General features: G+C 38.4%; 1 protein-coding gene across 1 annotated transcript; it reads left to right on the top strand.

Moving 5' to 3' along the window:
- Positions 1 to 18,325: 18,325 nt before the first annotated feature.
- On the top strand, positions 18,326 to 19,797 carry LOC102007129 (cyclic nucleotide-binding domain-containing protein 2-like). Its single transcript, XM_013504412.1, is given in 2 exon segments — positions 18,326 to 18,769; positions 18,865 to 19,797. Coding segments are annotated over 2 exon segments (1,341 nt in total). The 3' UTR covers positions 19,762 to 19,797.
- Positions 19,798 to 23,637: the final 3,840 nt, after the last annotated feature.

Raw genomic sequence — 23,637 nt, 5'->3', positions numbered from 1 at the left:
AAACAATACAAATTTAATAAGTTACAGTTCCGTGAGTCAGATGTCTGCCATAAGTGTCACTGGGCTAATATCAAGGTATCTGAAGGCTTAGGGGAGAACAATTTCTTTGCCTTTTCTAGTCTCTAGAAGCTGCCTATATTCCTTGGCCCATGGCCCCCCAACCCCACATTTAAAGCCAGCTGCCTTGATATTCTCTGATGCTTTGTTAACAGTTGTGTTTACCTCTGACTTAGCTGGGAAAGGTTCTCTACTTCAAAGGACCATGTGAGTAGATTGCCCCACCCCTCCTCCCACAAGTTCTCTGCATTTCTAGGTCTTGTTTGATATAAACTTTAATCACATCTGCAAAGGTCTCTTGTCTTATACTGTAACATATTAATAGATTCTAGGGATTGAGACTTGCACATTCAGACCTGAAGGAGAGGATAATCTGTCTGCCACATCTTATGAGAGGCACTTCCCCTAGAGCATAAAGGCCTCTCAAGCCATGCTTCTCATTTCAGGTCAATTGTGAGCAAATCAACTCTGCTTAGCTTTGCCTAGACAAAATATAGGTAATATCTCAGTTGGCTCAAAGTAGAAATTGAGCAGCATAAATTCATATGGGTTCACTCTTGGTATAATGCCTCTGATCATTTTATTTAAATATGTAGACTGAAATCTATATTTGGGGAAATATATGTGTATAAAAAATTTAATCATCTATCCTTTTGTCCCGTAAGTTCTCCCAGTTCTTTCTTATTGTGCATGATTAAGCTTTTAAGTTACTCTTTACCAGTCTCCCACTTTGCAAACTCAGTCTAACTGTGTTCATTCTGCTGGGTACTACACTGTATTAGGTGAAGAGGGTGGTGATACATAAGCTAATTTAGCAAATAGCCTGACAAGTGTGTATACGATGACTTAATATGCAAGTAGAAATTCTCAAGGAATGACCTAGACAGTAGGAATTCTAACAGGATGATCACTGTGTATCTTGGTTACTTTTGTCCTGTTGCTGAGGCAAAATACCTGACACCAAAAATTAAGAAAGGAATGGTTTATTTAGCTCATAGTTTATGGACATTTCAGTCCATACTCCACTGGCTCCAAGGCAGAGTGGCACATGCACAAAGCACCAGTGCATGGTGTCAGAAAACAGCAAAAGCAACAAGAGAAAAAAGGGAGGAGCAGCAACAAGCAGCCTCTTTCCTTCTCTTACACTGTATATAAACTTCCAGCCCCAGGGCGAGTGTGGCACTCACACCCATAACCCCAGCATTGGACTATGAATCAATCATAAGGTGTAGAAGGCCACCCCATGACTGCATGAGGCTTTGGAGGGAGGGACTTCCAGACACCAACCATAACACAGTGTCAGTGGCTTAACATATCACTGATGGCTTTTTCTGACCCCTTTGTGCTTGCTGCATACAACTTTGGTTACAGTGGTGTTAATAGTGCACCACTAAGCTCAGGTCAAAGTCTAAAGCCCTTCTCTTTCATGTATCAGTTATATTTTGGACAACGTCTTTGACCTCTTGAACCTCAACTGCATCATCTATAATAAGATCTAATTCACAGGGCTGTTGACAAGGTTAAGTGAGCTAATGTACATAAAGTGGTTAGAATCATACGTGGTATGAAGTACATTCAATAAGTAATGACTGTTATACATATTTTTATTGCTTCTACTTTACTCTATCGACCAGACTACTCTGTGGACCGATGCACTCAGGACTGTAAATTCTTCCACATTCTTTTGCCAAGACTTCATTGCACATTTATTTGAGCAAGGCGCTGGGGACATTAAGGGGAGTGAAATACGTAAAATGCATTCCTTTCTGGGGCTTACATTCTATAAGAATAAATACATTAAAATAAGCAAAAACCAAAGACACACATGCAAACAATATTATTTCAAGTTGTGATAAGTACTACAGAGGAGATAAACAATATGCGACAGTGTTTTAAAGAGCTCACTCTTTCCCCAGTGGGGCCGAGGTAATCAACGGAATCACGTGAAACACAGATGTGCACAGGATGCTTGGTTGAATGGGTGAAGAGCAGGTTAGAGAGGGTCCAGGGGAGGTGGAAGTTTAGCTGCGACTCAAAAGATAAATCTAAACCAGAAAGGTGAACAGCAAATGCAAACAAACTGTGGAGAAGGACATTCTTTAGTACATCTTTCAATGTATTACCTCAGGCCTGATCAAGCCATACAATTGTTTATTTCCAGAGGAAGTTTAGCAAAAGCATTGGTGCAGATGCCTTGCTAAGATATACCCAAAGGAATGATAACATGACGGTTAAGTCAAGTCTCATTCCTATGATAACTGAGTTGTATTGTCCTTGCTAAACCTGTTGATATCCTCCCGTTTTCCCTACTGCCTCCTTTCTTCTTTCTCAATAAAAAGTTACTGAAAATGGTAATCAGGGCTTCAATCCAAGAGGCTGCCATTTCCCTGATCCCAGAATTATGCCTTTCTTGTTTTTCTTGTTTCTCTTGCCTTTCTTTTCATCCATGGCACCTCGTTCTTGGGACCTGTCACCCTGGACAGAAGCAGAATATAGACCAACAACAAACCAAGACAGCACAGAGCAGAGAGTGTTGGAGAAACAAGTCTTATTTGATCAGAGACAGTTATATGGTGAAGAAGGTGGTAGATAAACAGCTGAAGGAGGCAGAAGCTAAATTATTCAAGGCTTTGGGGGCCATAAGCACTCAAGATTATACTTTAAGAGCAAAGAGGAAACATTGAACCCTGCCATGCAAGGAAAATATGCTTTGACATGCTTTTTACAAAACAATAGCTGTAGGAGGAATAGATCTGGGTAAAGAAGGTAAGGAAGAGATAAGTTTTCAAGCCTGGAGTTGGACAGACGAGGAGGTTACTTTGGAATTCCTGAGGAAATATTGTGGAGATTCACATAGGATGAGATTAAAGATACATGTCTGTCATAAAATAAAACGTACTTATAAAGGGGATGGGTGCGGTTTTCCTTAAAAGAGAACTTTTAAAGGTATTCCTTGGGCTTTCCACTCACGATTTTGAATGGCTGGTGATGATATTCCTGCCATTAGAGAAGGAAGAACATGAGAAGAATAGGTTCGGAGGATGGTTGGAAAACATGAGTACAGAGTTCCATTTGGGACATATCTTAGAGCTGTTTAGGTAGCGGGTAGCAGGTACCAATACGGTGTGTGGTTTAAGTATTAGTTAGGGTTCTCTAGAGTAACAGAAGCCATTGAAAATATACATATAATTATGCAGGGAGGAGGCCCATTAGGTAGGCTTACAATCTCAGAGGTGTTAGGACCCACAATTGCCTTCTGTGCATAGGGAAGCCAGTGGTTACTCAGCTGGAGAGGATGCAAGCCACGGAACAAGAGGGACCCAGCATGCAGAATCACAGCAAGGTCAAAAACCAGAAGCTGACCTTAGCATCACCAGTGTTCCCCTTCATTGGAAGACCGAAGAAACTGGAGACTGATCCACTGACAAAGACTGGTGCACTTTGAAAATGGAGCACTTCTTTCTTTCCCTTGTTATTTCATCCAGTTATCAGCCGCCCGCATCTGGGTGGGTCTCCTCCTCCACTTACTGGCCTACAGGTCATTCATTCATAGACACCTCCAGAACTGTGGTTTTCTGTGAGGTGTTCTTACTCAACTCAAGCTGACATATCACAGTTAATGATCACAATGGTCATAGATGTTTTCTACTTAAGAATGACAACCAGGTTGCCCCAGCTTTGTCTTCCTTTCTTTCTGTAGCATGCTGGGCGTCTCTCTGACACATCTGCATCCCCTTGTCCTGTGATGACTCTGTGTGAGTGCCTTGGAGACATCTTTATTTCTCTAAGCATCACTCCATGCCTAGCCTAAAGAAATAGACTAACGGAAAATAAAACAGAATGCTCTCCAAATAAATGCATGCATTCCTGCCTTGTACTTTAGCTATTACTTGGTGTTCCTTTATGTGAAGATTCTATTCATTATTAGAAAAATTTCTTCACATGGCTAAGTGAGCTGATCATGTTTGTAAGTCTTCAAGCACAACTTTGCTCTTCCATGCGACTTTTAAGCTCAACAAGTCAAGTTTCACTGCAATAAATTTTTAGGATTTTAAAAGAAATTATACTGGATCTATAGGTCAACTTGGGAACAGTGACATCCTATTACAGTGTCTTTCATCATAAGCATATGTCTCTTTTTCTGGAATCTTCTTTGATAACTTAAAAAAAAATGTAAAACTCATAACTGTCTCTGTAAAGGATTTGAATATTTGTGTGCTAAGTATTTAACATTTTATTTTATTCTTCATTTTAAATAATTATGAATTCTATTGTTTTGTGAAATTTCCAAAGAAATTAAACTTTGATTTTTCTTAACCACAAAAATTGTTAAATCAGCTTCATGGCAGCGTGAGCAATAATATGTTAGCTATGGATTCTTTCAGATTCTCTACATAGATGATGTTAATTATGAATAATGATTGTTTTATTTCTTACTTCCTAATTCTTTTAATTCCTTACTTCAGTAGCCAAAACCATAAATTTCGTGTTAAGTAAAAGTGATGCTAAGTTTTTTACTATTTCTAATCTAAAATGGAATAATTTAATTCTTTATTCATTTAATATGCTTTTAGGCTTATTTAAAGGTACAGTTCATATGGACACAGAAATTCCTTTATGCAGGAAAAACCATTAAAAATAAAATATTAAAATGGTCCTTAAACATATGAAAAGATGTTCAAGCTCAGTCATGATTGTACAAGTGAAAATTAAAACATTTCTTATCTATGAGAATTAAGGAATATTAAAAAGTATGGCAACATAATCAGTAATGAGGCTTTTGGGAACAGGAACTGCCATATATTTCTGGGGAAAATGTGCATCTGTGCAGTCTTTCCTGAAGGGGATTCAGAAACAGCAACAATTCTATCTATCTATCTATCTATCATCTGTCTATCTATCTATTTCTTTTGACCTTACTAGCCTCACAGGAATTTACCCTTAAAGATACAGCCCCAGGAGTCAAAACTATATGTGCAGTACAATTTAAAACTGATGATTATTAATAGCTGAAACCACCTAAATATCCATAAATATGAGAATTGGTGAATTAATCATAGTATAGCCACAGAGTGGAGTTCTATAACTTGTAAAAAGAAGACTGAAATGATTCATATAAATGAAGATGGATTTATTTTGAAGATATATTTTAAATTAAAAGTAAAGCAGAAAAGATCATCTATTGTATGCTAATTTCATATAAAAAAGAAAGAGAATTAAGGAAATTTAAGTGTATCTGCTCATTTATGAAAAAGCTCACAGAAAACATAAGCCAAAACTCATGAGATCGGTTACCATGAGAGGTGATAATGACTCCCAAGGCTGGTTCTTACCCTCTACCTAGATCCTGTTAACATTATTTCATTTGGAATAAGGTTCTTTGTGAATGTAATTAAGAATTTTAAAGTAGAAAATTGATCCTGAATTATCCGGATGGGCTCTAAATACAATCACAAGAGAAAAGCAGAAAGACATTTCAAATAGACACAGAGGGACAAGGCTCTGTGAAGACAGACAATGTCATGTTTTGAGTAATGTGGCTACAAGCCAAAGAGACCTAGGAGTACCAAAGAGCCTGCAAAAACTACAAGAGGCAAGGAGCTGATTCCAATCCAGAGCCCCTGGAGAGGGGGTAGTCTGCTGACAACTTGACTTCAGAGTTCTGCCCTCCAAAGCTGTGAAGAAATAAGTTTCTGTTATTTACACCATGAAGGTTATGGTCACTTCTTAAGGTGGCCCCAGGAAACTAACCCAGCTACCTACAGGAGTGTAAATATGTGCATATCTATTATACATATATATACATAATCCAAATTTTTTACTGAAGGAGGATACAGGAGGAACAGTAAATGCAACAAGCACAGTTAAGATTTAACTTACCTGTGCAGCCGCAATGAGGGAATGGAAAAATAGAACTAACTGCATGACTTTGAGAAAAGTATTTGACAACACAGTCAAGGCTAAAGACAAAAATAATGAAGGTATTGTGCTCTTCTTAGTAACCTTTCCTTTCACAGAGATGAGGGAAAAATTCTGACAATAATTGTATATATATATATATATTATAATAATAATAAAATAAATAAGTAGACTTCTTATGAAAGAAAGTAGTTCACAAATAAGGGAATAGGAGGCCAGAATAAATTCTGAGCTGGGCTAGGAACCAATGACATCATTAAAAATTTAAGATAATTAACATAAATTTGAATATACATTTCTAAGTACATATGACAATCTTTGTGCATGCATCCATTAATATCAATATATTAATATGTATACTTCCTAGCTCGCTTTGCTGATGACAGTGTAGAAGCAATACTATTCTGGTGGCAATGAACACATGCAATATCCAGATCTTTATCTCTAAATATCGTCCTCCTGGGAAAAGTAATAGCGCTCCTTGGAAAATAGTTGATTCTGGAGCTGAATAAGGAAAATAGAAGACAAACCTGGAATAGTTTCTCAGCCTGGAAAAAAAAGTTCTTCAAAAATAATGAGGACATTTCCAAAGATTATAGGAGCCAAGTTTAAGTGGCTCCCAGTGACCCAAACTAGGACAATTTGAGCAATAAAACAAATAATGAGAGAAATGAGTTACAGCTCATAGAGTAAAACAAATGTAAGTCTATGTAATCATACAAGTAAATGAATGTATAAATGAAAGGAAAGAAAGTAAAACTTTTTCTCACAGTAGAATTTCAGTGACCCAATACAGGAAGAACCTTGGAGCTAAAGCACCATTTTAGCAAGCACAACAGTGATAATTTTGCTGTCAGGTTTCATTAAGGGATTCAAAGTAGTGAGAAAATTCAAATTAATGAGCAAAAGTATGATGAAAAACTAAATATTTACATAATCATAAATTTTCTCCATGAGATCCTTAATTTATGAAGGGGTAACTAGTATCTTTAAAATGGAAAATCCTGGCTGACGCTATTAGACCTGCTGATTAAAGATAGTAGCCTCATAGATATATCACAATCTTTTCACTGTGAGGCACAGAAATGAGAAATCATATTTGTAGTATTCTTGCTAAAATGCTAAACTTGAATTGGGATTCATAAAACAAATTGGGGCTTATAAAACTATTGGGACTCATAGAACAAACCTAAATTAAAGAGCATGCTACACAATAACTGGCCAGAGCTCTTCAAAAGTACCACAGTCATGAAAGAAGAAAGAAAATACAGTGAGAAATTGTCTTATTATAAGACAAAGGAGATAGAGCCAAATCAAGGACTATGGATTGATTTCCGGTTAAGAAGAAATAAATTAGTGGGAAAACTGATGAAACTGAAGAAAGTTTGGAGCTTACTTAATGAGCACTGTATTGATGTTAATCTCTGGGGATTTGATGGTTCTACCCTAGTTACCTAAGCTCTGAATATTTGGGTAAGCTGAGAAAGGCTATGCAGATATTCTTTCCAGTATTTTTTGCAACCTTTTAGCAAGTTTAAGCTTGTTTGAAAATGACAAAAATTAAATATTGGTAGCCCCTAGTTATTCTTTATTTGCTAATAAAATATTAAAGATTGAATTTCATTTCATTTTCCTACATCAAATGTGGTAATATTTCTTTGACAATATAATGAAATACATTATTTAATTTTTCTAGTGTTAATCACAATTTGAACCCTTGGGATAAAACAACTTTGTCATTAAATATTACCTTTTCAAACACTGATGGAACGGTTTGTTGTCTTGTGTGGAATGCTTGTATCCGTATTCATGAGCTTGGTTGTCACATTTTTTTCTTTTACTGTTTCTGCTTGGTTTTTAGTTTCTGGTTTTTGGGGGGGCGGGGTTCGGTTTTTTTTTTCCAGTACCTGGAATCGAACTCACGACCTTGCGCTTGCCAGGCAGGTGCTGTGCCGCTGAGCTAAATCCCCAGCCCCTAGTTTCCATTTTGTAAGTCCGTCATAAAATGAGTTAGAAGGTTTTCACTCTTCTTTATACTCTTGAATTTGTTAAAGATTGGTCTTTATTATTTATCATTTATTTTATTTTTTACAGCTATTTATTCTCCCAAATCCTATCTGCTCTGAAAGCAGTGTACTTTTTGATCCTATCGACATTGGACTTGGCCTTGTGACTCCTCTGGCTTAGGAAAGACCAGTGTGTATGAGATGCACCCCCATCCCTGCAGAGGCTGTCATCCAATTACATAGTGATGTCGGGTCTTTCCTGCCTCTGCACTCTCGATGATAAGGAAGGTATATAAGGGCAGAGGCAATGTCTTCTGTCTGAGTCACAGAATTGGAAGTCATGTGTGGAAGGTATGCTTCTAATGCACAGCTAGAGAAGAGCTACAGAAAATATGGACCAAGAAAAATTATATAACAAGGTGAGAATGTGTACATGCTGAATAAGATACTACTACTTAAAAATGGCTAGTCAATGATTATTCAATTGGTCATTCATGTGTAGTTCTATTTATTTTCTTTAGAAACCATTTTGAAGATACCAAAGTATAGTAAAACAACCATTGATAATCTCCTACCACTTTTGTCTGTAACTCACTATTATTTGCCTATTTGTTTTCCTCAGAAACTATCTTGTAGATAACAATATGTAAAACAACAACCATTGATAATTTCCTACCACTTTGTCTGTAATTCGGTGAGCCCCCTATTACTATGTTATCCTTCTGTTACTCTTTAAACTAATTAAAAAAATGGCCTGGACACAGCATAATCTAGCAAGAATCAACTAAAATTCTATACTTTTAATACTTTGCAGAGCTACTGATAAGACAGTGTAGTTGTGTTCTTTATACAACAACTTAAAGAACTGATTAAATTATCTTAGTGATTATAAGACTTCAAGTCATCTATCTTTTCCTACATCAATTTAATAATAGATTTCTTAGAACTTCCTCTACATTTTCAAGTTTATGGATATTGCTTTTTGTACGATCTGCTTTTTTTCTTTCTAATGCCAGCAGTACTTAATTCTTATTTTCTATGTCTTCATATTACAGATTTGAGCCTTAAAACCTTCTTTTCTCTTGTTTTTTTTTTTAGGAGGGAAGAGGGTTGAGTCTTCTTAGAGATTTACAAATATTATTTCCTTTTGAAGAGTCATTCTGATTTTATTAAGTGGAATTAGTTTTTGACAACAGTAACAGGTAAATTCCAAGTAACAGTGGTTTAATAAATATAGAGGATTTGTGTTTGTTTGTTTTGTGGTTCTGGGATTGAAGCCAGGGCCTCTAGCACTGCCCCAGCCTGTAAACGCAACGCTATGCTTCTGTCTCCTGTAAGAGTTCAGAAAGGATTTCTTGGAACAGCATAGTGGCTTTGCTCACGAAAACCTTAAGGATTTGTGCTCTGTCCAGTACATTATTTAATCTTTGTCCTCATGGTCTAAACCAGATGAGGAAGTATGTAAGAAAAAGGCAAAGCACATCCACAGTAGCTCTAAAGCAGAAAAGATTGTTCTATAGGAAGCATCACAAAAGCCGCCACAAAACATATTCATGAACTTAACATTATTAAGAATTTCCATAATTACACAGGAGCTGCACTTGTAGTCATGATACTGAGCCACAATATGCCCATTTAATTATATTTTGTTATCTTGTATTATAAGGGCAAAAGAGAATAAATGTTGAGGAATATCAGACACTCATAACACTAGATATTCCTATGATCTACGAATTACTAATTCTGCTACTAATTTTATTGTAACTTATGCTTATTTCTCATGTTAGCTATAGAAGTACCTAATTAAAAAGAACAGGGAAATGTAAGTATAGGGCTTGTATTTGTTTTTTTGGTTTTTGTCCGGTACCGGGAATCGAACTCATGACGTTGCACTTGCCAGGCAGGTGCTGTGCCGCTGAGCTAAATCCCCAGCCCAAGGCTTGTATTTGTATCTTGTCTTTTTTTTTGAGACAGGGGTCCTGCTATGTCATTCAGGCTGGCCTTGAGCTCACTTTGTAGCCCAGGCTGGCCTAGAACTCACAACAATCCTCCTGTCTCAGCCTCCCGAGTGCTGGGATTACAGGTGTGCACCACCATGCCTGGCTCTTGTACTTGTGTCTTATAGTTTAATAGTATATACATTTTCTCCTAATGTAAGTTCTTTCAATTCAATGTTCCAAATTACCATTGGAAGTTAACATTAATGTTAAAAATTAATAAACGCGAACTTTACAATATCTAAATTCATCCATTTTTCTTTCAAGTATTGTAGAATAATAATTTATTTATTTTTGAATTTTGAAGAGAAAAAAGATAAACATAATAGAGAAACCAAGTTTCAAAACAGATTAGTAGGACAGTTACATTATCAATAGTTGATACATTGTGTATTGTTGTCTTTGTAGAAGTTATCCAGAGTACAAGATATAGGCAAGAAATATGGTCCAGTAATATTATCACAAAACCTTCTCCTCAATGAACCAAGAAAATCTAGCTGCATAACTCTCTAAACTATCTTGCATGTACATATTTTTTTCTTTTTCCCTTCTTCCTTCCCCCTCTCATCCATCAGAGTTTATCTTTTACTTTCAACAGTTTCCTACCAATTCACAATATCCACTACAAATTTCAGATCCTTGTTCAGTTTCTCACACCAGTGAGACAATATGATGTTTACACATATGGCTCTGATTTATGTCACTTATGAGTATGGTCTTGAATAACATCCATTTACCTATAAAAGTCTCCAGTTTATCCTTCTTTATGGCTGAGTAGTGCTCCATTGTATAAAAATACTACATCTTTTTATCCATGCCTCAGATGATAGGCTTTGGAGTTTCCAAGATTTAGCTACTATAGATTGTGCTGCTATAAACAAGGGTGCACAAATGTCCCTATGATATGATGTTTTTAATTCTTCTGGGAAGATGCACAGAAGAGGATTAGCTGGTTCAAATGGGATCTTTAATCTTAGTTTTTTGAAGAATCTTCACACTAATTTCCACAGTGGTTGCACCAGTCTACACTCTCACCAACAGTGAAGAAGTTCCTTTTTCCCAACAGCTCCTCCAGCATTTGTTATTGGTTGATTTTTTTCTTTACTTTTCTTTTTATGGTTTTTTTTTTTTTTTTTTTTTTTTTTTTTTTGGTAGTGGGAATCAAGCTCAGGACCTTGTGCTTACCAGACAGGCACTTGTGCTGTTGAGCTATGTCCTTAGCCTTAGTTGATTTCTTGATGGTAGCCATTCTTTCTGGAGTGAGATGGAATCTCAGTGTTGTTTTAATCTGCATCCCTTGAATGCCCAGGGATGTTGAATATTTTTTCATGTATTTATTTGCTTTTTGTATTTCTTCATCTGAGAAGTGTGTATTCATTTCAGATGTCCATTTTTGTATTGGGTCTTTGAATTCAGGGGTTCTGATTTTTTCAATTCTTTCTATGTTCTAGATATAAATCCTTTGTGGGACAACGGGCTATGATTTTTTTTCCAACTCTGTGGGTTGTCTTTTTACTCCGTTGGTGATTTCTTTTGTTGTGCAAAAGCTTTTTAATAAGGTGAGATCCCATTTGTTGATTCTTTGGACTATTTCCCCTGCAGTCTGAGTTTTGTTATTGGAGACTTTGCCTACAGTCCCCTGCAGTCTGAGTTTTGTTATTGGAGACTCTGTCTACACCTACCAATGTCTTTGAAATTTCTGCCTATTCTCTCTTCTAGTAGCTTTGGTGTTTCTATTTTAATATTTAGACCTTTGATCCATTTTGACTTTAGTTTAGTGCATGGTGAAAGATATGGGTCTAGTTTTAGTCTTTGGCATGTGGAAAGTCAGTTTTTCCAGCACCATTTATTAAAGAGGCTGTCTCTCTTCCATTGAATATGCTTCGCCCCTTTGTCAAAGATAAGGTGACTGAGAGTGTTTGGGATTGTGTCTGCATCTTCTGGTTTGTTCCTCTGATCCTCAAGCCTGTTTATTTGCCAGTACCATGCTGATTTTATCATAGTAGCTTTGTAGTGTAACTTCAGGTCTGGCATTGTGATGTCTCCTGACTTGCCTTTGTTGCCCAGCACTGCTTTTGCTATTCTAGATCTCTTCCAGTTCCAAATGAATTTTAGGAATGTTTTCTCTAGATCTCTGAGGTATACTAATGGTATTTTGATTGGAATTGCATTAACTCTGTATAGCAGTTTTGGGAGTATGGCCATTTTCATTATGTTGTTTCTTTCATACAAGAACAAGGCATATCTTTCCATTTTCTAATGTCCTCTTCAATCTCCTATTTTAAGGTGCTGTAATTTTCACTGTACAGATTTTTACTTCCTTTATTAGACTGAGTCCTAAGTATTTCATTTTTTTAGATGCTGTTATAAAGGGTGTGCTTTCCCTAATTTCTCTGTCAGTGAGTGTGTTGCTTGTGTACAGGAATGCTATTGATTTTTGAGTATTGACTTTGTATCCCACTATACTGCTGAATTTGGCTACTAAACCTACAAGTTCTTTGGTTGAGTTTTGGGGATCGTCTATGTATAGTATCATGTTGTCTGCAAATAATGTTAATTGAACTTCCTTTTCTATCTTTATTCCTTTTATTTTTTTCCTCTTATCTAATTGCTCTTGCTAATGTTTTCAGAGCTATATTGAATGGGAGTGGTGATAATGGATATACTTGTCATCTTGTTGATTTTAGGGTGAAAGCATTCAATTTTTGACTGTTTAATATGATGCTAGCTATTGGTTTGTTGTAGATGGCTTTTATAAAACTGAGTTAAAGGCCATCTCTCCCAATTTTTTGTAGGGTTTGTAACATGAATGGGTGTTGGACTTTATCAAAAGCTTTTTCTGCATCTATTAAGTTGGTCTCGTGATTTTTCTCTTTATTTCTGCTAATATGGTGTGTTACATGTATTTATGTGCATATAGTTAACCATCCCTGCATCCCTAGGATGAATCCTACTTGGTCATAATGTATAATCTTGATGATTTGCTGCAGTCTGTTTGCTACTATCTTACTGAGGATTTTTGCATTTATGCTCATTAGAAAGATTGGTCTGTAGTTTTATTTTCTCTCTGAATTCTCCTCTGGTTTTGGAATCAGGGTAATACTTGCTTTCAGGAATGATTTTTGAAGTATTGCTTCGCTTTCATTTCCTTAAAGAGTTTCAGCATTAGTTGCATTAGTTCTTCTTTAAATATCTTGTAAAATTCAACAGTGAATCTGTCAAGGCCTGGGCTTTTCTTTTTTGGTAGATTTTTTTTATTACATTTTCAATTTCATTGGCTGTTATTAGGTTATTTAGAATTTTTATATCTTCTTGATTTAGTTTTTTTTTTTTTTTTCTGGTACCAGGAATTGAACTCATGACCTCATGCTTGCCAGGCAGGAGCTGTGCCACTGAGCTAAATCCCCAGCCCTCTTCTTGATTTAGTTTGGACAACTAAATTGTGTCTAGGAATCTATCCATTTCTTTGATTTTCTATCTTATTAGAATATAGGTTCTCATAGTAGGTACTGATGATCTGGATTTTTGTAGGATCCATTGAGATTGCACCCTTTTCATTCTAAATGCTTAATTTGTGTTTTTTCTTTCCTCCTTTTGATGAGGTTGTCTAATGCTTTATCAGTTTTATTTGTTCTTTCAAACAATCAATTTTTCTCTTCATTGCTTCTTTGTGTTGTTTCCTTAGTCTCAATTACATTTATTTCTGCTCATATCTTAATAATTTCCTCCATTTTATGAGCTTTGCATTTGATTTGTTCATCTTGTACAATGATAATTTATTGCAGAAAAATGGTTATCTTTATAATTTCAAGAATTTTAATATCCATCTTTCTAAACTACTGCATTAGCTAACTTTTATTCAATAAATACCCGTTGCATTTTAATTAAGAATATATAATTAATCAAAGAAACAAAAGAGATAATGAGAATGTTCTATAAAATATTAACAACTAACCCCTATTTAATATAGATCAAAACAACACAAAAAGCCAACCAAGTACACCTTAGAAATGTATAAGAAAGACAAAATATAAGTAAAACTGGTAAATACTAGAAAATTGTTGGCATGAAATAACATTCAAATAAAATTATACTCAATTAAAATTCAAAGTGTCTTGATATATTAACTAGCATATAAATATAATACTGATACTGCGAATTGTAAAAGACCTCCAGTCATGAGGACTTGTGTAATGTGTCCCTATTACTTCCTGATTACCCCAAATTAGCCCAAACATATTCTGTTGCCAATAAACTAGACATGGGCCCAGAATGCAGTTATTGAAAAGCTATAGTCACAGCCACGTCAGTATGTCTCAGTACCCTGCTAGCAGAAATGCTGAGTAATGGCCCCTGTGTGAATCTCATTAGTGCACTTACTCAAACAGAAAATTAGCAGATTCCATTTACCGGAGTCATTACTATATCCTCATCCGACACCTTAATCAATGGCCATCTCCTTCTCTTCCTATGAAGTGGGCATGGCATCTCTTAAGTTAGAATTCCATTTCCTAGAATATGCTATGTCCTTTGTCATTACTGACCAACTTAAACATTTGGCATTGTAACCTGCAAAACCCCTTGGAAGGTGCATACATAAAGTGCTGAGAATTTACCAAGAGATGAGGTGTTTTCTGGGGTTGCAAATCAAATAACAGGTAACTGTTGGAAGGATAAAAAAGTCCAAACTGGAAATCATAAAAAAGTTGTACATTTTAGCTTTACATCTTGGAAAATACTGGGAGAACATTGTTAAGAGTCATTTGTGGAGGAATATATCATTTTAAAAATTCTCATTTTATACAAAATAGATAAATAGATGATTGATGATAGAAAGATAGATATTTTTGTTCACTCAGAATTTGTTAGTGAGAAGATGATGTGGAATGATTGCTCTTCACATCCATCCTTTGTCCCTCTGCACTTTTGGAATTGTTTGTAGAGGAGATGGAGCTGGTATGGATTAAACAGGACAAACTCTTCTTTAATTCTCCTCTAGATACAGAAATAGGAAGCATGTTTTTGTAACGTAGTCAACAACAGTGGATTAGTAGTGACTGTCTAACCTCCTGAGTGGAGAATTCTGAGGCTGTATGCAGGGTTAGTTGGTGAAAGGATGATGATTATTTAACTAGGTGCCTGACAATGGCAGTGAGCTCCTCTATGATTAGGTACTTTGCATGAGAGAATAGTAAACTAGCTGGGGAATGCAAGATTTGGGGTAAAATTTTGCCTGAATTTTAGCTTCACAACTTTTACTTATATTTTTCATATTTTGTTTAACAAATATTCATAATATTTTAAGCATAATCATAAAATTTAATTCCTTATCAATATTTCATGAGTGGCTACTGTGTATCAGTCACTGATTTAAGTGACAGTAATAAAATACCTAGCATAAAAAGACATGAATTCTGCTGTATAAGTGAGAAAAATATTAATCAAATGCCCACAAAAAGTAGACATTAAAATTGAGGGTAAGTATTCAGAAGGAGCACTACCAGATGTCATAAGTTTATACTGACATGATATAGCTGATGACTACTTACAAGACCTTGGACAAACTTCTTACCCTCTCTGAGTGTCTACATTTAAGGTTACTATGTCATTGGATTTGTAAAAATCAACTGGTAATAAACCCAATATCTGTAATGCATGCAAGTAGATAATTTATGTTATTAGAGCAATGAATGCACAATATATGGAATATGCACATATCCATTGAAATATCCTGTTTCATAATTTTATATGAATTATTATATTAGTTGTGGATCCATGTAAACATTTTATTTTTTTCTGTTGCACACATACACTCTATTCCTTACAATGTATGTCAGCAATATAAGTGGAAAAGGAGAACTGATACTGTTCAATTACCATGGCACTTTTACCAAGAAAAGGGAAGAATAATCAACACTGATAATCTCACAAAATAGCTAGTGGGAAAGAGTTTCCAACAGACTGTTGCAATTTACAGAAAAGTATGAAGAGGAGATATGCTCTGGCTCAGGTCTCTATCTTCTTGGGAGATGAAGGCTTTGTTCACCCATGAAATGATTAACACAAACCAGTAAGGCAGAGTAAACTAAAATGGGGCCCCTGGCAAAGAAGACTTGTTGGTCAGAAGGACATAATTGGAAAGAAGTTAAAAGCAGGGGCCAGGACAGGCCCTTCTTGAAACACTGGGGAAGGTTGGTCCACTTTGGAAGTAGATAACACGGGTTCTGATTCCAACTTTGCTAATAACCAACTGTGAACCTTGAGAAGATTACACATCTTTCTTACACATAAGTTTTCTGATATAAAACTGGGAAATATCAGCAAACATTATAGTACTTTACTGGATTAAATAAAATAATTTTAGTTCTTAGAACAGTCCTTGGAACATAGTACTATAAGTAAAAGCATTAACTATTACTATTTATGATATAACTATTATCATCAATACTATATTAACCATTTAGACTTGGTGGTACAGGCCTGTAACCCCAGCATTCTGGGAGACTGAGGAAGAAGGATCACAGCCTGGGAATTTAACAAGACCCTGCCACATTTAAAAAAAAAAAAAAAAAAAAGGCTGGGTGAGTACTGTAGCACAATAAAAAATCCCAGGGTTCAAATTCTAGTCCTAGAGAAATAATTGCAGAAAAACTAAAAAATTCTATCATTAAGAGTATTGTGCTTCTTTAGATGGAAGCACTACAGCAGGAATGTTATGGTTTAGAACTTGGGTGTGCTCCAGAAGCCCTAAGTGTTCAGAGATGGGTTCTGGGAAGGCAGGTTGCACAGATACTGCAGCTAACCTGTGGGATCTGGAAGTGTGCGACTCCTCCCTTCTCACTCTGCTTCCTGGCTGCTGTGAGGTGAGCAACTTTGCCCTACCGGTTCCTTCCACCATGCCATTTATGCCTTGGGGTCAGCTGACCATGGGCTGAAAATAGAACCCAAATTAAATCTCTCCTCCTGAGGGAGCTGCGGGTGGGGAGCGCCAGCCTTCTGGCTGGCTAGCTTCCTGCCTGCTGGCTCCCGGAGGGTGGGCCCCCAATGCATGGGGAGCCTCAGGCGGGGAGCGCCGGTCTTCAGACTGGCGACTCACTCCCGGCCTTGTGGTTCCCCGGAAGGAGGGCTTCCGGCACACAGGGAGCTGCGGATGGGGAGCACCAGCCTTCTGGCTGGCTAGCTTCCTGCCTGCTGTCTCCCAGAGGGTGGGCCCCCAGTGCATGGGGAGCTATGCAGCGGCGAGCACTATTGCTCGCCGGTCCTTAGGCCGGCCGTCGCCCCTCAATTGGGATCTATCATGACACAGAGAAACAGTGACACAATTGGCCCACCATGACGGACTGCAATTGCCCACCCACAGATGTGTGTGAATCATTGAAACTTTGAACAACCCCTGGGAATATATGCCATACAACAAGCCACTCTTGCTCCTGCCATTGGGAGCCAGAAAGGTCCAGAGCCAGCAGAGGAGCAGCTGCTGAACAAGGACTCAGAGAACATGAGAATGCAGACTAAGACCACGGAGTCAGAGGTCCTGTGGACTGGGGTCCCCAGAGCCGCTCGGAAGCTGTAAACCAGGAGGACCTTGCACAATACCTGCAGAGACTCATTGGAAGCCATTCTTCCCCTGACAGTACAGGCTGTGGTGAAGCTCTGGAGAAGTCTGCAGCAGGATTCCTGCTGCCTGTGCTGACAGCTGGGGAGAGGACACTAACTGGTTGTGGGGTCCCAAAGCAATGGGAAGCTGGAGAGAAAAAGCTACAAAGAATGGCTTTCACCCCAGATAGCTCACTTGAGATGTTAGTAAGAATTGCCTCCTCAGTATTCTATAGCCATGATGAGGAGGAGGCCAAGGAGAGAAAACAAAGAGACTGAGAAAAAGCAGCTGCTTTTGCTGCACCACTAAGAGAAACAGATCCCAGGTCTGATTCCCGGGGCTCCAAGAAGAACTCGACTACTGCATTCATCTGCTACCACTGTTAAAAGCCAGGCCACCTCAAGAGGAACTGCCCTAAGAGGCCCCATGGGCCATGCCCTGGATGCAAAGGAGACCACTGGAGATCGGTCTGCCCTCTGAGGTGGAGGCCCCAGAGCTCAGACCCATGCTACCAGTTAGTCCAACAGGAATGAGAGGGCTTGGGGTATGGTCTGCCTTCTCCCTCTGGCCAGACCATCATCTCCATCGAGGAGTCCTGGGTAATCATGACTATGGAGGAACAAGAAAACAGCCTGTTGCTAGTCACAGGTGCAAGTCTCTCGGTCCTTCTTTTCAATCCTGGCCTTCCTTCCAGCCATCATACCTCAGTGAAAGGAGTCACTGGTAAGGAGGGGCTGTACCAGCTCGCTATGGATATCATAATGATGCTCCGGGTGTGTAAAATGTTCCGCCAAGGCCTCAGGGGATTCCGCGAGTATCAAATCATTGAACCTGTTTACAGAAGAAACCCTATCTTCTCCTTCTGGGATAAAAGGAAGCAAGGCCGAATTACGTTTGATACCATGGACTTCATTGCAGAGAAGGGTCACTTCCCTCCAGAAGCCATTAAGATCGTGCAGAAGCAACCTTCCTGGAGGGAGGAACACGAGATCCAAGTCCTGTGCAACATCCTGCAGTCTCTGGACAGCTTTCGAACCTACTCAGAGTCTCTGCAGGTGCTCCTGGCCAAGGTCATGCGCTTTGAACGGGGCATGGATCTATTTCAGTCATGGTCTGATGAGAGGCTCCAGCAGCTGGTAACCCTGGGCAAGATAGAGAAATTCTCATATGGGCAGCTGATCACAAAAGACTTGGTAGAGTCATCATGCATCATGTTTATCTGCAAGATGAAGAACATTTCTAGCACTCCAGAAGAGTTCTTTTGGCCCGATGATATTCCCCTACAAAGGGCAGCTGTGAAGTGCTGCGGCTGATAGACCTTGGGAGCTCCCCTTACTATTACAAGTGGGTCTGGCAGCATCTGGAGCTGATAGATGACAAACCTCTGAGCGCTCATGTCAACGAACCAGATCCTATGGTGAGATTTCAGGAATTCCAGATCAAATCATATCCTGTACAGGACTTCAGCTCTCTAAAACTTCTGCGTCTCCAGGAAGCCAGGAAGCAACAAGGGATAAGCTTCAGTGAACCAACAAAACCCTCAGAAAATAGTCTCCCCAGGATGCTGGGCCCAAAGATCAAATCCAAGTGTACCCATTCAATCAAGTGTTCCATGCTCAAAACCAAGTTTGATGAGCTCCCCAAGGAGGCAGCAGTGGGGGCCTACATGAAAATCCACACTGTGGAGCAAGCAGAAATTGTGGGCTTTCACCAGGCCTTCCTCCCAGAGAACCAACGTGACACGTGGCCCTTTATTCTAGTGAGCCTGGGAGCTGAGTTGATCGAGTTAAGGAGAGAAAAATTTCTTGAATTGATTGATGATGAGACAAGAAAAAAATTGACAACAATGCATGTTGAATACCCCAGCGATGAAGAAATGTGCCAGAGGTTCCTTAAGAAGAACAGCTGGAATATCTTTCGGAAGGACCTGGTTCGGCTGTTGGTAGAACCTCGCCAAGAGGCCCCGTTCGTCCCAGTCCAGCCACAGAAGAAAAGGATCTACAACCCTAAATCTTTGGTCCTGGATCTGTATAGCATCAACAAGAAGGTTAAACCACGTTATCCCATTTTTATGGCACCCCAGAAATACCTCCCCCCATTTAGGATTGTCCAAGCCATCTCAGCACCCCAGCACAAGATCCAGTAACTCCTGCCTAAGTATAAGAATGTGGGGTTCCTTCTTTAGAACCAATAAAGGATATTGGATTGTCAAAAAAAAAAATCTCTCCTCCTTTGTCAGGATAGAGTATTGCATCTCAGCAACAAAGAAAGTGACTCATGGGCAATAGAGATTGTTCTGTAGTAAGAAATCTAACCCACTTCCATCTGTAAATGCTAGTCACCAATTAAAATCAAGATAACTCATGGATGTCTTCAGTTCTAAGCATTAGCATACCTGCTGGCTTAATTAATGTAACTACAGCTTAGTTCACGAAGGCATTTCATTATCTTACATACAATAAGGCTAGTGGTGAGAGGTTACAGACTTTTTGCAAGAGTACAACATCTCATCAAATGCCATCACTCTGATGATCCTTCTGCTCTCCATCCTTAGCTTGTGGGCTTTTTTCCTCATGATCACAAGATGGCTGCTAGGGCTACAAATGTCTTATCTCTCAAAGGGGAATGGGATTTTTGCTTCTGAGAGAAAACAGGTTGTCGTTACCTAGAATTCTGTCATAAGAGGAAGAAGGAAAGACGGCTGCCAGGCGGGCAGCTAACAATACCTAACAGTCTTCCTGATTTAAAAATGTCCTGAGTTGTATTTTTGAAGGCAAATGAAATAGCTACCTGTAGCAAGTTGAAAATATATGTAATATTTAGATACAAAGATCACAAGGGATACGGATGAAAAAAGAAGAGCTGTCAGTGCTTTGGGCAAGTTTTCACAGTGAATTTTAAGTGTAATTGTGTGCATAAAACATAAATTTATTTTCAGAAATGCAAATGAAGCACCTGGATAACTGAAAATAATATAGCTGGGCTGCTTATATTATCACTCCCAATCATATGTATTATTGGAGTTATCAAGAGGTTTTCACTGCTATTTAAACCCAGCTTTTTCTAACTCTGAAAAACAGTTCTCCATTCCCTAACTCTTTAAAAAGCAGCAAATCTCTGGGAAGAGTTGACTCCACTCTGCACACACTTTGCCTCTCTTGCTGTCTCTTAAATGCTCACTACAGAGAAGGCTTTCCTCTCCATTTCTTCCTCCACGGAGTCTCTGCCAGCATCACCAACTACCTCCACCCCGACACACCAGGAGCACAGAGGTCACTCTGTCTGACACAAGCATCGCACCCACGCTGAAACACTTTGTCCTAGCATGCTGGCTCTTCCCACCGTCCCTCCTCTACCAAATCCGCTAAACTTCCTCAGCTCTGAATGCTGAAGAGCCCTTGGGAGTCCTGGGAAGATCAGTCCTTCAGACCACTTCTGTTCAACTGTACACCCCCAGAGATGGGGGGAGTCCAGGCCTGTTGCTTTCAATACCATCTCCAGTGTCAAACACTCCCCAAATCAAACCTCCACTCTAGACCTTTCACGTGAACTCCCGAGTCCTATCTGCCCAACATGTATCTCAAATTTAGCTGCCCCAAACTCTACTGCTGACTGCTGACCTCCCCTGCCCTAGAACTATCCTCGCTCTTTACACTGGTGCTCTCTACCTCAATATTTCTTCACCCATTTGCTGAGGTCCTAAACCCTGATATCATCCTTCACTTGTTCCTTTTCTTCTCTATCACCTCTCAGCAACTTAGCAACTGGCAATTTCTGTAGATCCAGCGTTCAAGACACAGCTTGGCTGTGACCACCTCTTCTCATCTTTCTCCTACCACCCCCTGCAAACTGTCAGTACCTTGCCTTTGTCTGACTGTTATAATTGGTCTCCCCACCTGCACCCCTTCTCCTCAGTCTGTCCTCCATGTAAGAGTGAAACAGTCTTTCTAAGTCAGATCATGTCACTCTTTGGCTACAGATTTCCAACAGCTTCTGATGTTCCTTCAAATCCTAGTCACCACAGCCACCTCTACCGCCCTGTGGGACACACCGCTCCCTGTCCCCATCTCCTCTCCACCCTTTATCTTGCTCACTGCATCCCCATTGCTATGCCTCCCTCACCCTTCCAGAACATTCTAAGCATGTTCCTGTTCCTCTGGCTGGTATATTCTTCTCTCAGAGAAGTAAAAGGTCATTTCTCTTTTCCTTTGAGATTCTCTTCAAATATCTCCCATCAGAGAGGTCTTCCCTAACTGCCTGTCTGAAATACTGCTTCTCAGGCTTGGCCCTCTTTATTTTGCTTGCCTTTTCTCTGTGGCTCTTATAATCAACTGACTTGTATGTACACTTGGTTAATGTCTGTGCCCTTCCATTGAAATGTTCACAGCATACAGTCTGGGATATCTGCTGTTTGTTGCTTGTCTTGGCTACTTTTCTTTCATTGCTGAGACAAAATAGCTGACACCCAAAGTTAAAAGAGCAGAGATTTATTTACGTTGCGGTTTGTGGAGGTTTCAGTTCATAATCAGCTGGCTCCAAGGCAAGGTGGATGGCAGAGGCGCAAGTGTTCATGGCAACAGGAGACAGCAAAAGCAACAAAAGCAAATAGGGCAGATCAAGCCTCTTTTTCTCCCTTACACTGTATGCAGGCTACCCGCCCTAGGGCAGGTATAGTACTCACACTCCTAATCCCAGCAATAAACAAGACCCAATCACATACTCTAGATTCAGCTACCTCTGAAAAGGCCGCCCCACTTAACTACATGAGGCTTTAGGAGGACATCCAGACATAAAGCATAACTTGGCCACACCAGAACAAGGAGCAGTGCTTGGCTCCCAGTGAGTGTTATTAGTCCACATGGGTTTGAATGAGTGAATCCATAAATGTATATTTATTGATGAATCACTTTGTTTTTTCATTGCTTTTCAAGCCTTGAATAATTTTTGAAACTATTCTATGATAAATTAATATTTTCAATAGGTTCCTTTCTTTCAAGCAGGTAACAAAAAACATTTCATTATATAAATCCATTCATGTATAAAACTTACCTTGTAAATCCATTACTTCTTTGCATTATATGTTTTACCAACATTATGTTTTATGCATTAATGTATTCTACAAACTGAATTGCTAACATATTTTGTGTAAAAAATATCATAATGAAACTACAGTCCTTCGTGTTAGATTAGCTTTGCTATTTTGGAACTATTTTCTTTTTTTCTTTTTGTTACAGGGTCTCCCTGTGTAATTCAGGTTGGCCTTGAGCTCACTTTGTAGCCCAGGCTGGACTTAAACTCACAACAGTTCTCCTGCCTCAGCCTCCTGAGTGCTGGGATTACAGGCATGCACCACCATGCTTGGTTTGGAACTATTTTCTTATACTTGAATATTTTAATAATCCAACTTAAAATCATCCCAAGATCAAATGCTATGATTTTTCTGAATATGCCAATTAACACCTTGAAAATGCAAGACATTTCATATTTCTGCTAGGGTTGACACTATTATATAATTTGTTCCTTTCTATGTAAAATATTTTGATGAACTTGTTTTAGCACATTCTCATTAAAATTATAGCCCTTATACAAATGATAACAGTTTTGAAACATGTACATATAAACAAACACAGCAATGTCTAAATATATTCATGAAGAGATCTCTTTAGAAAATAATGAAAAATGATTTCAGACAGAGCTTTGTTTTCTAGTTATTATGAAAGAGAACTTTTAAAACTAACTTGGAATATTTTCTGAATATCTCATTCCTTTGATATGCATGTTCTTATTTATCTCTGCTTTCCAATGAAAAGGTTCTCTTTGATCATAACTAGGTGAATTCAAAGAGTTCTATGAAATGTCCATATTTCTATTTATGTGATGCAGTTTTCATATGTTGTACTTCTTTCTTTCTTTCTTTCTTTCTTTCTTTCTTTCTTTCTTTCTTTCTTTTCCTTCTTTCTTTCTCTACTCTCTTCTTCTATTTTCACTTAATCAAACAACTTCCAAATTCCTGCTACTGGTCTGGATTTACTGATCATCTTCTTTACTGACTGTCTTTTCT

Source organism: Chinchilla lanigera, unplaced genomic scaffold (assembly GCF_000276665.1).
Source record: "Chinchilla lanigera isolate Chin_1 unplaced genomic scaffold, ChiLan1.0 scaffold00087, whole genome shotgun sequence".
Taxonomy (NCBI): Eukaryota; Metazoa; Chordata; class Mammalia; order Rodentia; family Chinchillidae; genus Chinchilla; species Chinchilla lanigera.
This window is presented reverse-complemented; position numbering and strand designations above follow the sequence as displayed.